General features: G+C 41.1%; 1 protein-coding gene and 1 long non-coding RNA gene across 8 annotated transcripts in view; one reads left to right on the top strand and one right to left on the bottom strand.

Annotated features, from left to right (window-relative positions):
• The window catches only part of LOC148130519 (uncharacterized), a 28,173-nt gene extending 20,254 nt beyond the window's left edge, over positions 1-7,919 (bottom strand). The window contains exons 1-2 of one of the 2 annotated variants that reach the window (XR_015749847.1): positions 7,829-7,919; positions 1,877-2,002 (exon numbers count right to left, since the gene is read on the bottom strand). This is a non-coding gene — a long non-coding RNA (uncharacterized LOC148130519). Of the gene's footprint in view, positions 1-1,876; positions 2,003-7,704 lie in introns of both variants that reach the window. The other variant, XR_015749846.1, reaches the window with a different exon arrangement.
• A 135-nt stretch (positions 7,920-8,054) lies between these two features.
• Positions 8,055-16,360, top strand: part of PDK3 (pyruvate dehydrogenase kinase 3) — an 88,284-nt gene continuing 79,978 nt past the window's right edge. For all 6 annotated transcript variants that reach the window (XM_087966899.1, XM_087966901.1, XM_087966898.1 and 3 more), the window contains exon 1: positions 8,055-8,486. In XM_087966899.1, coding sequence (XP_087823025.1) covers positions 8,381-8,486 — 106 coding nt within the window. In that variant the 5' untranslated portion in view covers positions 8,055-8,380. The remainder of the gene's footprint in view (positions 8,487-16,360) is intronic.

Genomic DNA, 16,360 nt, shown 5'->3' with positions numbered 1-16,360 from the left:
ACCCAAGTAACGGGCCCCCGGTCGTACCGACTACAAACCATGGACGGACGGAGCTGGAAGCGGCACATCGACCAGTTACGGTCAAGACTAGCCGCTGACAGCACCAACACCCCGCAAACAAACACTAATGAAGAAACCGGGAAGGGGGGGGAAACCCAAACGCCGAAGAGGGAAGGCCTAAAACGCAGGCAGAACACCCCCCCACCCAGGACAAACCAAAAACAATTAACCAGCCATACTCACCAGCAGACCTCGAACCGTTGCAGACGGGAGCTTCACCTGGAAGGAGCAGCCAAGCCAGCTCAACCAGCCCGGAGAGACCAGGCGGGAGCAGCGGAGCCGACAACTCGACCGACCCGGGTAGACCGGGTGGGAGCTGCAGCAATGGGCCCGGCTCACCATTCCAGGCGGTTCCATCGAGAAGCTCGGGAGCGACGCAGAGCCCGTCCGAACCGGTCGATGACAAGACACCTACTGAAACGCGCAAGTCAACTAGGCAAGTAAGAAGCCCGGCCTACCTGCGCAACTACGTCACACACTACGTCGGACGAAACCAAGAGGGGAGGGGTGTTCTATATTAGCATTCTCCAAACCTCGAAATCCAATTGGTCCACATGGGCCGCAATTTGATTGGTCAACTGAGCGGCCGTGATTGGTGCACTAAGAACCTCCCGCGATTGGCCGAGCCGATCGCGGGAGATTCAAAGCTCTGTCATTGGCCGCCGAGCTGCCGGCCGGCTCTATAAGAAAAGCCGCGCTGAGCGCAGGTCCTGCACCTAACTGTATATTCAATAAAGAGCTGAATGTGCACTTTGAGTCTAATGCAGAAAAACTTAACAGAAAAAATTAAAAACAGCACTTAAAACAGCTCCAGTTCTCTCACTACCTGATGGGGAAAAACCTTTCCACTTATTTGTAACAGTCTATGATGGACTAGCAAAAGGGTTCTTAGCTCAAAAATGCAGAGGTCTCTTAAAACCAGTAGCCTTCCTATCCAAATTAATGGACCCTGTAATACGGGGAGTGGCCAGTATGTATTCAAGCTATTGCCGCCACAGCTCTTAGTACAAGAAAGAAGAAAGCTTACATTTGGGGGGGGGGGGGGCTTTGGTAGTTACAACCCAACATCAGATTAGGAACATCCTGCCTCAACGGGCTCAGAGATGGTTAACCAATTCGCGTATCCTAAAGTATGAGGGAATCCTCATAGAAGACCCTAATTTGATACTCTCTGCAAGCAATCATGTGAACCCTGCTCAATTCTTTTTTTTTAAAAGAATTTTTATTTTTAAAAACAGACATACACATACAAAACATAAAAAACATAAAACCATCTTCCATTTTGTATCAATTAGTTACAAATCTTTTGTGCTATTCTTGTGTAGTCATTTATTTACAATTTATATCAATTTTCACATTGTCAAACTAACATATGCTTGTATATTTAGCAGTTATTAATCATCCATGACTAAACTATTTATTCCATCATTTTATACGAGATATTCCAAGTTTTCAACCCTGCTCAATTCTTGATGGGAGAGGGAATAAGTGAGGGAAAACGACATGATTGTGTAGCACTACTTTATAGATGGAAGTGCCAAAGTAGTGGAAGGAGACATGAAATGTTGTTGGGGATCCCATACTATGAGAAGGAGGGTTTGCCTAGAACTGAATTAACAGACAAAATTGTGAGAAAATATATTCTTGAATTGTCCCAGTCTCTTTCTCTTTTAAGACAGAAAGGGGTCCTTGCACAAACACTACCCTTGGACTTTGTTGTACATAAATTTAAGTCAGGACAGTGGGTTTTGATAAAATCCTGGAAGGAAGAAAAACTAACTCCAGTGTGGGAAGGATCTTTCCTAGTTCAACTTACCACAGAAACAGCTGTCCGTACAAGAGAAAAAGGGTGGACATATTACTCAAGACTTAGAGGGCCCATGCCAGGCCCAACTGAGTGGAAAGTGGAGTCTCACCAAGGAGACCCACTGAAGATCACACTCTGAGAAAAAAGAGGAAAAAAAAGTTAAATGAACTGGTGGGAGATATCCTTACCTGGGATAGTGACAGTGCTGATTATCATTGGACTATACATTCCTTTTCTATTTAGGACTAAGTGGTTGCCCATATTGTTTCCCCAACTTAAAATAACAACCACAGAACAAATCCCACTGCTAAATTTACCTGATGTGCTGGTCTTATAATTGTCTTGAGACTGGTGTAAATACTGAATGTTTGGATGGTGGGAGTTGGGAAATTACACTGAGTGAGGACTTTCACAATAGAAAGGAAGGAGAGAAACTTTGTATCAAACTTTTATGGGACCAAAGTGGCCTAAGAACACCTGAACAATTTAGGAACCTTGAAAAAGCAACACAACCACCACCAAAACCAAAACCACCAGTGTGATTGCCACTAGTCCCTAATAAATGGGAAAAGCCAACTCCAGCATCAATAGCCAGAGTTGGGAGATGAAACTATTAATTTGTAAAGCAAAAGATAAGATTTAGGAAAAATGCTGAGCTTAAATTACATACATACATGCATGCATACATACATACATACATACATACATATATATGTATGGCATTCAGCTTTGTTCAGGTATTTTCCCACGTCATTGTAGTTGTGCTTTTAAAGTTGTAGCAACGTTTCGGCAGAATCTCATCTGCCATCATCAGGCTAGCAACATTGTGTTCCTGTATTGGAGCCTTTTAGTGTAGCTTGGCTCCGAGTAAATGGACGGCTATCATTTGTTAGGAAGCTAGGTTTCATCTGGGTGCCTGGTTGGGGTGTGTTTGAGCTGGAGGTATCAGGGGGGATCTGTTTGTGCCCAGGTGTTTGCCTGGCTCGTGGTGTGGAGATTTTTATGTTTGTGAGTGCAGGCTTCCAAATAATTGACAGCCTGGTGGAATCATCTCTTCTATTCATGCTTTCAGGTCTTTTTTTCAATCTCAATGGCTTCTCTGATAATTCTGTGGCTGGGGTTTTCTATAGTGGCTAGGGTTTTGGTGCCATTGAAGTTGATGCTATGACCTGTGGCTTTCATGTGTTGGACTAGTGAGGAAGTGTGTTCCAGCTTTTTTACTGCATTTTTGGGTTCATCCAGGCGGGTACTAATTCTTCTATTGGTCTGTCTGTAAGTATATATGTATGTATGTATGTATGTATGTGTATGTATATGTATATATGTTGTGTGTGTGTGTGTGTGTGTGTGTAAAATGTATGGCATTCAGCTTTGTTGGGTATTTTCCACGTCATAGTAGTTGTGTAGCTTTTAAAATTGCACAACTACTATGACGTGGGAAAATACGAACAAGCTGAATACTTAAAAAAAACTTAACATATATATATATATATATATATATATATATATATATATATATATATATATATATATATTTTCTTAAGTTTTCGCGGGTACATATATGTTTGTGTATATATATATATATATATGTGTGTGTGTGTGTGTGTGTGTATGTATGTATATATATATATATGTGTATATATATATATATATATATATATATATATATATATATATATATATATATATATATATATATATATATATATATATATATGTTTTCTTAAGTTTTTGGGTACTTACATGTATGGTGTTCGGCTTAGTTCGGGTATTTTCCCACGTCATTGTAGTTCTTTTAAAGTTGTAGCAACGTTTCAGCAGAATCTCATCTGCCATCATCAGGCTTCTGTATTGTGTCCGTCTGTGAGTCAGACTTTTACAGTAGTTTCAGATTTGAATTTGGGGCAGCCTATTGCTGTGCCAGAATGGTTTTTCTTCATCCTGATTGGTTGGGAGTCTTGGTCTGTGTTTATTGGTCTCGGAGTTTGCTGTGTTCTGCTTGATTGGTGTCTCTAATATCTTCTGTCTGTTTTTGGCTCTTTTTGTATCTTGATTGGCTGGCAGCATTGTGTTGCTTTAATGGAGGCCTTTAGTGCAGCTTGGCCGGGTAAATGGACGGCTATCATTAGTTAGGAAGCTGGGTTTCATCTGGGTGCCTGGTTGGGGTGTGTTTGAGCTGGAGGTATCAGGGGGATCTGTTTGTGCCCAGGTGTTTGCCTGGCTTGTGGTGTGGAGATTTTTTGTTTGTGAGTGCAGGCTTCCAAATGATTGACAGCCTGGTGGAATCATCTCTTCTGTTCATGCTTTCTGGTCTTTTTCAATCTCTATGGCTTCTCTGATGATTCTGTGATTAGGGTTTTCTATAGTGGCCAGGGTTTTGGTGCCATTGAAGTTGATGCTATGACCTGTGGCTTCCATGTGTTGGACTAGTGAGGAAGTGTGTTCCAGCTTTTTGACTGCATTTTGTGTTCATCCAGGCGGGTGCTTATTCTTCTATTAGTCTGTCCAATGTATGTGGCCGGGCATGATGCACAGGGGACTTCGTATATGCCTTGGTTTTCCAGGTCAATTTTATCTTTGGGGTTGCTAAGGATGGCTGCTATTTTTCTGTCTGTTTTGAAGGCAGTCCTGATGTGATGTCTGTGTAGTACCTTACTAATTTTGTCTGTAGTACCTCTTATGTAGGGCAGGACAGCTGTTCCATAGGTCTGTTCATCTTCTGGGTCTCTATTATGTTTCAGTGTGTTTTTGTGGATCAAGCTGGTGATTTTGCTTTTGTGGAAGCCGTTGGCTGTCAGTACTTTAGTCAGGGTGCATAGTTCAGTCTTAATGTGTGTCTTGTCTGCCAGGCGTTTGGTTCTGGTAATTAGTGTTTTAGCCACGGAGTTTATCTGTGCTGGGTGGTGGTGGGATTGGGCGTTGAGGTAGCGGTTGGTGTGGGTTTTCTTCTGGTATATGGTGTGTCCTAGTGTGCCATCTGTTTTTGTAGATTAGTACATCTAGGAATGGTAGTTGTTTGTTTGTTTCTGTTTCCATGGTGAACTTGATTTTGGGGTGTGCGCTGTTTAGGTGTGTTAGGAAATTGTTTAGGTTTTCTTGTCCATGGGGCCAAATCACGAATGTGTCATCGATGTATCTTAACCATAGTTTGGGTTTGAGGTGGCATTGGCCAGGGCTCTGGATTCGAATTCTTCCATGAACAGGTTTGCAATGACAGGTGACAGTGGTGATCCCATGGGAGCTCCTTCTATTTGTTTGTATCTTTGTCCTTTGTATATGAAATATGTGTTGGTTAAGCAGTGTTCTGTTAGTTCCATGAGGTGTTTAGCTGGTTGGTATTTATTTTTGATGATTTCAAGGGTCTCTTTTATCGGGACTTGAGTGAATAGTGAAACCACGTCAAAACTTACAAGCAGATCTTCTTGCTCCACGTGTAGATCTTTGATCATTTCAAGAAGTGGTATGAGTTTTTACATGAGAAGCTGCTGTTTCAGCATGGGGCTGTAGCTCTTTTGCTAGGTGTTTAGCTAGGTTTTGTAGTGGTGCTCCTCTGGAGCTGACTATAGTCTGAGAGGTATGCCTTCTTTGTGTATTTTTGGGAGGCCGTATAGTTTGGGGCATCTGGAAGATTTCTCTCTGGGTATGATCATGTGTTGGATCTCTTTGCTTATGTGGCTGGTTATAATTTTCTTCTTGGTTAATTTTTCCATGGATATGTGGTTGACTGTTCACAATGGAGTTTGTATCAAATTTATGGGACCAAAGTGGCCTAAGAACACCTGAACAATTTAGGAACCTTGAAAAAGCAACACAACCACCACTAAAACCAAAACCACCAGTGCGATTGCCACTAGTCCCTAATAAATGGGAAAAGCCAACTCCAGCATCAATAGCCAGAGTTGGGAGATGAAACTATTAATTTGTAAAGCAAAAGATAAGATTTAGGAAAAATGCTGACTTAAATTATTACATACATACATACATACATACATACATACATACATACATACATATGTATGGCATTCAGCTTTGTTCAGGTATTTTCCCACGTCATTGTAGTTGTGCTTTTAAAGTTGTAGCAACGTTTGGCAGAATCTCATCTGCCATCATCAGGCTAGCAACATTGTGTTCCTGTATTGGAGCCTTTTAGTGCAGCTTGGCTCCGAGTAAATGGACGGCTATCATTTGTTAGGAAGCTAGGTTTCATCTGGGTGCCTGGTTGGGCTGTGTTTGAGCTGGAGGTATCAGGGGGATCTGTTTGTGCCCAGGTGTTTGCCTGGCTCGTGGTGTGGAGATTTTTATGTTTGTGAGTGCAGGCTTTCAAATAATTGACAGCCTGGTGGAATCATCTCTTCTATTCATGCTTTCAGGTCTTTTTCAATCTCTATGGCTTCTCTGATAATTCTGTGGCTGGGGTTTTCTATAGTGGCTAGGGTTTTGGTGCCATTGAAGTTGATGCTATGACCTGTGGCTTTCATGTGTTGGACTAGTGAGGAAGTGTGTTCCAGCTTTTTTACTGCATTTTTGGGTTCATCCAGGCGGGTACTAATTCTTCTATTGGTCTGTCTGTATGTATATATGTATGTATGTATGTATGTGTATGTATGTATGTATGTGTGTGTGTGTATATATATATATATGTGTGTGTGTGTGTGTGTGTGTGTGTAAAATGTATGGCATTCAGCTTTGTTAGGGTATTTTCCCACGTCATAGTAGTTGTGTAGCTTTTAAAATTGCACAACTACTATGACGTGGGAAAATACCCAACAAAGCTGAATGCCATACATATACCAGCGAAAACTTAACTATATATATATATATATATATATATATATATATATATATATATATATATATATATATATATATTCTTAAGTTTTCATGGGTACATATATGTTTGTGTATATATATATGTGTGTGTGTGTGTGTGTATGTATGTATATATATATATATATATATATATATATATATATATATATATATATATATATATATGTGAATATTTTATTTATTTATTTATTTGATTTGCCAATTGTTTACAAGATAATAAGTATAAATGTATACATAGTTGTGAATACATGAAATGGTTACATATAAGAAAAATAAAAGAATAAGAGAAACAATAGGACAGGGACGGTAGGCACGTTGGTGCGCTTATGCACGCCCCTACAGACCTCTTAGGAAAGGGGTGAGGTCAATAGTAGACAGTCTAAGGTTAAAGTTTTTGGGGTTTGGGAAGAAACTACAGAGTCGGGTAGAGTATTCCAGACATTGACCACTCTATTGCTGAAGTCGTATTTCCTGCAATCAAGCTTGGTGCGGTTTACTTTGAGTTTGTATCTATTGTGTGCTCTTGTGTTGTTATGGTTGAAGCTGAAGTATTCATTGACAGGTAGGACAATATATATATATATATATATGTATTTTCTTAAGTTTTTGCGGGTACATATGTGTGTGTGTGTGTGTGTGTGTGTGTATTTATATTTCTTAAGTTTTGCGGGTACTTACATGTATGGTATTCAGCTTTGTTCGGGTATTTTCCCACGTCATTATAGTTGTGCTTTTAAAGTTGTAGCACGTTTGGCAGAATCTCATCTGCCATCATCAGGCTTCTGAGATGAGATTCTGCCGAAACGTTGCTACAACTTTAAAAGCACAACTATAATGACGTGGGAAAATACCCGAACAAAGCTGAATACATATATATATTATTGCAATCATTATCACTGCTTATTTGGATAATAAAAGTTACTAAACGAATTCAAATATTTCAATGGACTTCGCAATTAACTTGTACATTCTTCTTCTCCTCCTAAGGATACAGTAGAACTTAGTACCTCTTGTTTCCCAACGAGAGGCTTCTGAAGACAGAGAAAACGGGAGAAGAGCTTCAATTAAGAATCAAAAGAACATGGGTTCATTTATACGTCAGTTCCGAGCATTCGAACACTTCACCTTCACCTTCAAATCCCACTAGAGGCCCAGTACACTACATTTGCTTTTGCGCTTGCGCTTTCTTTTGGGTGTCATGGTTATAGTAGGCGGGGCTTCGGTAGGTGGGTGGGCATTCAGAAAAGCATGAGGGCCGGTGGATGTTGGCTTTTTATTATCCAGTCAGAAGATTAGGTGCGCGTGGAGGGCGGGCGTTTCTTCAATAGCCAGCGACGACGGGGCGGGATGAGCAGCTAGAGATGGGTGGAGGAATAACCCGTCCTCTCGCTTTCTCTTGTAAGTTATGATGAGGCACGGAGAATGGAGCGGCGACAACAGCAACTGTTGCTGATGATGGTGCCTCTCCAGTGCGTTCGACTGGCCGTGGGGACCTATTAAGCCGTTGTGACAGTTGCGAACGTCTTCCCGCCCACTCCTCGCGCTGTTTATGTGCGTGAGCCTTCGCGCGCCTCGCCAGACGGTTGCTTGCCAGGTTCGACCAGGGCCCTGTCGACGTCCATCGTAGTGGCGGCCTGGCATATCCGCAAACCTAACGCGCTTCCTCAACTCCAGTAAGGAACCATGCGGCTATGTGGGGCGCTTCTAAAAAGCCCCATTCCCAAACAAATCGAATACTACTCTCGCTTTTCCCCGTCGCCGCTCTCTATCAAGCAGTTCCTGGATTTCGGTGAGTGATCAAACAGCACCTGTGCAGTCACAGTGCCGCGTACGTTCTACCATCTTCTCTCCTCCGCCCAACTGAGAATTTTTGTTTCAGTCTGACTGGAGAGAAAGATCTTTAGGATACTCCCTCTCTGTTGTGTGTGACGTCATCAATGTTGGGTAGGGGCTGGAGACAAGGCAGTGGAGCAACGGCATATAGCTTGGGTAGGGTCTACTGAATGAGTAGAATATTAGTTTGGGAAATCGGAAGATGGTTTGGAACCTGCTGCAGGAAAACAAGCTCAACAAATGGTATTTTTCTCTGCTACAAAGAGTGCGGAAAGCTCCCAGATCTTATACCTCAAAAACTGCTTCTATGTTCTCCATAGGTCTCTTGTCCAGAGAGTAAACTGAAAGTAAAAACAAATATTCCTTTATTTAGTCAGCACTGTACATCTTGAAACTATTTCATAGGCCTGTTCGTTATTAAATTTTATTAAATATTAAATTATTAAATATTGAATTCCTAAATCTTGTCCTTCCAGCTGCACGCTTTTGCAAGTTCACTGCTACCCTGGGCAAAGTAGGCAATCATACTTTTACCCAGGCCTGCAAAGCCTGGATTAGAGCTAGTGCTACTTGTATTTTCAGTATTGTGCTAGTTATGCAACAGTCTTTAATCATGAATCTTGTATACAAGTTTGGTGATTCAGTGTATGCAATGTTGTATTTGTGCTCTGACCCTACAATACTTGGGTTGCAGTATAGCAGCTGTTCATTTGAGGAAATTTGTAAATCAAAGGAAATTGGAGTACAAGGAGAACAGAATTCAGGAAAAACAAATGGATTGGCTTTCAGGACAATTTTTATTTGAAGGATTATTTGAATTATTTATATTTGGTTTCAAAGTGAGAATATAGTGAGCAGCCTGATTTCAACTAATTTGAACCTATTTGACTTACATGGATATTACATTGTTTTTAGCATTTTGATATAATGTGTAGAAATGAATTTACTTTGTGCGATGTTGTGAAGTACAATTCAAAAATTACTTGTATTGATTACCATTCAGATGTTTTAAACCAGGGGTCTCAAACTGGATTTCTTCAAGGGCAGGATCAACATTGTAGTTCTCCTCCATGGGCTGGCAGGGAGGGGAGGGAGACAGGAAGAACACCTCCTGCAGCACTCTGCGGGCCAAAGTGGGGGGCACGTGAGGCCCCCCTGTGCCCTGTTTTGGTCAGCAAAGTGCTGCAGGAGGCTGTCCAGGCAAAAAAAGGGGCATGGGGATATGCATGTGTCCTCCCACCCCATTTTGGCTGCCAGAGGCATTGTGGGCCAGTTTTATTTCCACACTGGCCTTGCGAGCCAGATTTAAGCACCACAGGGGCTGGATCTGGCCTGCGGCCCTTGAGTTTGATATCCCTGTTTTAAACACAGCTAAATGGAAAACAATTTGTTTTGCCTTAAAATACACATGTGATGTAATTTTATAAATTTATCTGTTTCTCTATAATTTACAGTGTCTCTCTGTTAAAAATTTATAAAAAATCCTATTTTATGTTTGTATCATATTTTCCATATGTTGATTTAAGAATGTCCATGTCCCAGCATAGACATAGACTGATTGGTGGACCAAGAATTTAGATGAGAAAAATATTCACAACTTTACTTTCACTATTGTATTTTATGCATTTAAATACATCTTTTGCAGAAGGGACTCACCAGCTTCTCAAAATCCTTTGCACAAAAACATTGAAAATTCTTGACCTAAATATAATTCCTACATATTTTGTTCCATAGTTCTTGTCACATCAGGTTAGTCTAGTGCAGGGGTCTGCAACTTTAAACTCTCAAAGAGCCATTTGGACCCGTTTCCCACAGAAAATAAAACACTGGGAGCCACAAAACCTGAGTGGGCATGGCCAACTCAATTTCACTCCCACCCAGTCACATGACCCCAGCCACGCCTACCCAGGTTTTGGGGCTCCTGGTGTTTTCTGTGGGAAATAGGTATCTATCTTTTTCTCTCTGTGTGTCTCTCTCTCTCTCTCTGTCTCTGTCTCTGTCTCTCTGTCTCTGTCTGTCTCTCTCTGTCCCCCCTGGGAGAGGGAAGGAACCACTGAATTGGTACTGGGTGGTGGGAATCTGACTTCCAGAGAGAGAGAGAGAGCCCCCTTCCCAGCCATTCTGCATCCATGTGCAAGAGCAGGTTGCTGCAAGAATATGTGTTTGGGTATAAAAGACAGGTCTCCCCCATTGAATCTTTGTATTTGTGTGTGTGTGTGTGTGTGTGTGTGAACATGCGTGTTTGCACAAGAACAGACAATAATGTAACTTGCCCATGTAGGTGCAAAGCCACTTATCTGGGCCAAATCAGGCACATGAACAATTCTTGTGTGCTGGCAAGGTCTGATGGGCCAGGCACAGATAGAGACAGATCATTACTCATCCAATACTCAGTCTCCAGGATGAGCCATTGCACGAATGGAGTGACAGGAGCTGCAGCATCTCTGAAGCAGATCAGGTAGAGGGCAACCAAGGAGAGCGCTGGCAACTGTGGAGTCTCCCCCTTCCATCCAAGGCACAACCCCAGCGCTTGGCCACAGGCCAGGAGAAATGTGCAAATCTTGAATCTGCACGCTGGTCATTCTGGTGCTGCTGCTGCAGCTTAGGAGCCCATCGAGGATGGCAGACTAGTAACATGCCGATCATCAGCTGGGAGGCGGGGCATCACAGCAACTGACATCAAGGAGGTGAGAGCAAGCTGCCAGAAGAAGTGCCCGCCTCCCAGAACAAACAGGCAGAGAAGGAGGAGAGCAGCTGGACAGTTGGGGGAGGCTTCTTGCGCTGCAAAAGAGGTGGTTGGAGACCGAAAAAGAGTCGCCTCCAGCTACCCCTTTTTCAGTGCAAGAATCCTGTAGCTGCTGCTCCGCTTCTCCAATGGGCTGGTGCATGTTGTGCTTTTTTCAGTGGGGCTGGAGAACACGCGGCAGTCACAGGCTTCTTGCAGCGAAAATTACTGATCTCTGGCTTCACTCTGCTTCTCCAACAGTCCAGTGCCACCCTGTTTTATGTGCCGACTGCTCGGACTTGCCGGGCCTGGCACATAGAACAGGGCATGCTTTTTTTGGTGCAGCTGCTGGACTCCAGCCGCACCGAAAAAAGCACTCAGCAGCTGCAGGCATCTCGTGACAAATGGGATGAGAAGCCCAGGGACATCCGCCCACTGACCTGTTGGCTGGGCCAGGCCAGGCTGGAAGAGCACGTCTGCCGGGAGAAGGAAGAAAGCATGCTCTGGGAGGGCGGGCGGGCAGGTGGATCTCCCAGGGCTGCTGCACACGTGCACTGCCTGTGTAGTGGCTGCACACACAGTGCGCATGTGCAGCAGCCCCGGGACATCTGCCTGAGCTGCACCGCGGCTGCCACATGGTAGGGAAAGCTAGGAGAGCGACCAGGGCATATGAGTGACAGGGCGACCAGGTTGGGGTCATGGCCAGCCAGGAGTCGCCACCGGTTCAGCAACTCATGCCAAATCACCGCTACGGGTTCATCTGAACCGGTTGAATACCACCTCTGGTATGTTCACTGCTTAGGTTATTTATAAAAATAAGGCCTCACATAAAAATATATATTTATGAAAAATTTTGAGGAATAAGAAATTAATCTCTTAAGAGGTTACAGTACTTTTGTGATAGAAATAAAATAGGTAAGTCATATAATACATTAATATTCATTTCTGTGTTCAGAATTCTTGGAAATCAGAAACTAAAACACTTATTATCTAAATTGAGTGCATATAAGTAAAAGTAGAGCTATTTGGAAAGGCTTCAAACTCCCAAGTATCTTTAGTACTAATATAATCCAAATGTAAAGCTTAGATTAAATATTAACCAGCCACATTTCACTTCTGAAGAGTTTTTTTGTTGTAAAGGATGCAAAGGTACTAAAGTGGCTAAAATAATTCTATTAATTTTAGTACATTTATTTTAAAAATATTGTATTTAGTAGTGCCATCAACAATGAAACTTTTGCAAAATGTACCAGTCAAAACTACTGAAAATTTCTGAAAAGTATTCAGTTCATATTGCTTATATTGAAAAACTTGTCTTGTTTAATTTTATGAAATAAAACATATTAAAATACTAGTAATTTCTCTGATTTGGAAAACAAGTGTGACAAAAGAGACATTGGTATTGTAACCATAACCATTCATAAATGTTTTTCCAGATCAGATCCTATTTTATAATATGAACCAGGTTCCCATGTTAAATTCTTTGTGCTTAGATTGAAAAATGATCTCCAGTTGTAGAATACATCCCAATTTGATTTGTGATTATTACAATATAAAAAGTAGGAAATTCTGAAAGCTTAATGATTTTCATTAGTAAAAAACTTCACCTGCTGACATAATCTGGGGAGCAGAAGTAGTTGAAAATAATAAATGGCATAGATATTTAGGGGATGCCTGTAGCTACTCACTATACTATACATGTACAAATATCATATGATCAGAATTGAAGCCTAATTCTTATTGTGTCTTAAAAGAATATCCTTTAGTGGTAGGTCTGTGCAGGATTCAAAGTCAAAAATGTGTGCAGTACCTGTCTACAACTCTTTAAGCCAAGCATGACTTCCTGGAATAGCCTGCCAGTGTTGAGGGCAGTTTCATGATCCTTGGAAAAGAAGCTGCTGTTTCAAGGAGTTGCAAATAGGTGCTACATAAGCACCCCTTATATACTCCCTTATATACTCCCTTATATACTTTTATAAAAAGTTATCTTTTTATTTCGAATCCAAAGTGCCACTAGTCCTTCTGAATGATAATGAACAAATTGTATATGTCAGTTTAATATTGCTCTTGGTTGTATGATCACAATTGGTAACAAACATTCTTGGTTGTCAAATGAGGCATTTAGCAAAATTCCCAGCTCTTTCATTTGTTAGAAAATAGTAGGTAACCCATGATCCATTGGGTCATCTGTTCAGATTTATTTATTTACCTACCACTTATGGACCCATTACCCTCGCCATGCTTCCTTTGTACCATCATACACTTACCTGCTTACTGGCCTGGGACTTCCAACTTCCTTTGACTTTCCTTGTGGGAAAGTTGACAGAAAGCATTAGAAATGATCACGTTACCATAGCCCTAGATTTCAGACACCTTCTTTAAGTTAGCCTATTGAAGTATCTTGTTTTAAAAACTGTTGCCCCGAGATGCACCATTTTGCCAAATTGAAGGTTACAAACAAAGTTTTAGTAGCATATAGATAAGTTCATAATTATTTGGTTGGTGATGTCAGCCAGATTTCCAGCATGGATTTTCCCTTTGATGCATGCTGGCTATCGGCTGCCATAGAAATGGGGAGGAGGGGCATGGCATTGGAGTTTGGGAAGTGGGCTGGTGTGATGAAGGCCCATGTGAACTAAAAGGGAGATTTGGTCTCAAGAATTACTGCGGTGCTGAATGGAGTTGTTTACACCCAGTCAAGGCCAACCATCTTAGAACTCAGACATGATATTCTTCCAATTAAAATCGGAATTCCAATTTTTTTGGGAATCGCCGTGAGCGGAGCCCGGGCGGGGCGGGCGGTGCGAGCGGAGCCGGGCGGGCGGTGCGGGAAAAGGAGCTGGGCAGCGATTTCTTGGCGCGCGGTGGGGGTCTCTTGGCCGGCCCGATTTTTTTTTTCAGAGGGGAATATCATGCCTGGAACTCCAGATGGATGAAAGCATCTGAAGATGTGCTGCACATGATACTATGCAGGACATGGATTGGACCTTCAGCCTGGGTATCTGGGGGGAGGGATTTGGGGAAACTGCGCCTTTTGGATGAGAACTTGCTTTCCTTTTGCCACTACCATTTCAAAGTCAGAAAAAAGTACTTCTCTACTTCAATGGAGTTGGGTTTTTTTTCCCTTCCCTGACAGGTGACTACTAGCTTTTGTGTAAATTTTAAATAAATTTGATATAGCAGTTAATAAAGTCTGATAAGCTAAAATTAAATCCTAGAAATAGTTTCTGTTTGGATTCAAATCATGAAGTGAATACTGGATGGAGTTATAAGAGCATTATTTTAGTTCATTCATGGGGATCATCTTGGAGTTATGACTTCTGCTAAGCAACTGGAGGAAGCCATGACTAAGGGCTCCTTTGCCCATTTCTGGTATACATGGCAGTTATGAACATTCTTGGACTTGGGTGCCCTCATGATAGTGATTCTTCAGCTCATATTTAGGCTATTGCAAATGCTTGACATAGGCCAGTCCTTCAAAATGACCTGGAAACTCCAATTGGTGCAAAATATATCATCTTGATTATTAACAAATAGCTATTTTACACTTGTGCTTTGATCATTGTACTAGCTATTACAGTTCCAGAACAAATGAAGATATTGGTATTAATACATAAAACTGTACTCAACTCAGAAGCTTACAATCCATATTATAAAGAGAAGTTACAGACTACTTGTACTTTCTAAGTCAGACCTGTTAAACTGGTGGCCCATGGCTGTATATGTCACACACAAGCCATGTCCACTCTGGCTCCCGAAAGGCAAAAATGTCGCGATATATCATGATCCAGTCCGTGTTTGACACTGTGTTCTAAGTGCTCTGTGGCTAATTACTCATTGAAAGCGCAGCTATTATTAGAACGTTTAGAACACAGATATAAAACCTTTCAAACCTGATATTTCTCTGGCTTTCTGTGTTCTGATGCCCAACATCCAAAACAGCAGCTCTGAGTTTACGTGCTAATCCTGTATAGTTTTTGCCTGTCCTGTGTATTTATCCTAAGAGGATATTCTCAGAGTATTGCCCATGATGAAAGTAGGAAACTAAAACTATGCCTCTTCATTAACAGCTTCCATCTTATGGAGCCATCTCCATGAGATAGCCATTTGATCCATTGATTAAGAATGTTCTTTTTAATTTTAAAAACTTTTATTGAAATTAAAATATTAAAATACATATATATCTATAAAAAGAAAATAAGTTGGTACAATTCACCATCATTCTCTGACAGTACAAAAACAAATCTTGGCTATATTCATACATTCCAAATGTTCATCCATTTCAACAGGTTCTCATTAATCGTATACATATACAACACGAGAGAAAAGAAAAAAAAATCAACTTATTTTTAACCCATACCTTTCATATTTCTACTGTCTATCCATTGATACCAATTGTTCCAAGTTGCATAATACTCCAAGTCTTCCTTGTTATTAAGTTCTATGGTGAGTCTGGGCATTCGGAAATTTTTCGGATTATTAAACAATCTGACAGTAAGTTAGACATTTTCCAAGCTTGTGCTAGTGCAATTCTTGCTGCTGTAATAATATGCATAGTCAAATATTTAATCTTTTGGGGGGTATTTACCCTTAATGATTCCTGGAGAAACAATTCAGGCTTCAACTCTATTCGACAGTGGATGATTTTGTTTAGCCATTTTTGTATTTTAATACAATATTTTTTAATTTCCAGGTATAGCCACCAGACATGGAAAAAAGTACCTTGCACTTGTTTACATTTTCAACAGTTAGGGTTTAGGTTGGGATACATCTTTGCAAGCCTTGTTGGGGCTAAATGCCAACGGTAAAACGCATTGGTTTTCTTTGTATACTTTGTTAAAGTATAATTTTTGTTCCACATTTTTTCCCAATCTTTGAATATTGTGTCCAAAATTTTTGGATCAAGCTAACATTGGCCCTTTTACTATCTCCTCTTTGAAGTCAAAATTTAATAAATAATTGTATATTTTTGGTAGTAATTTCTCTTCAGGTCCCAACAACAATTTGTCTAATTGAGTTGCGTCCAATTCAAATCCGTATTACTGTAAAAATCTTTTTTGTATTGCAAATGTAACTGGAGATATAGCTACCAATCTATATTTACT

The sequence above is a fragment of the Notechis scutatus genome, chromosome 5 (genome assembly GCF_049901735.1).
Source record: "Notechis scutatus isolate UNSWTSFEM ecotype Mainland chromosome 5, rNotScu1.2, whole genome shotgun sequence".
Classification (NCBI taxonomy): domain Eukaryota; kingdom Metazoa; phylum Chordata; class Lepidosauria; order Squamata; family Elapidae; genus Notechis; species Notechis scutatus.
The sequence above is the reverse complement of the archived record's forward strand: the minus strand, read 5'-3'. Positions and strand labels throughout refer to the sequence as shown.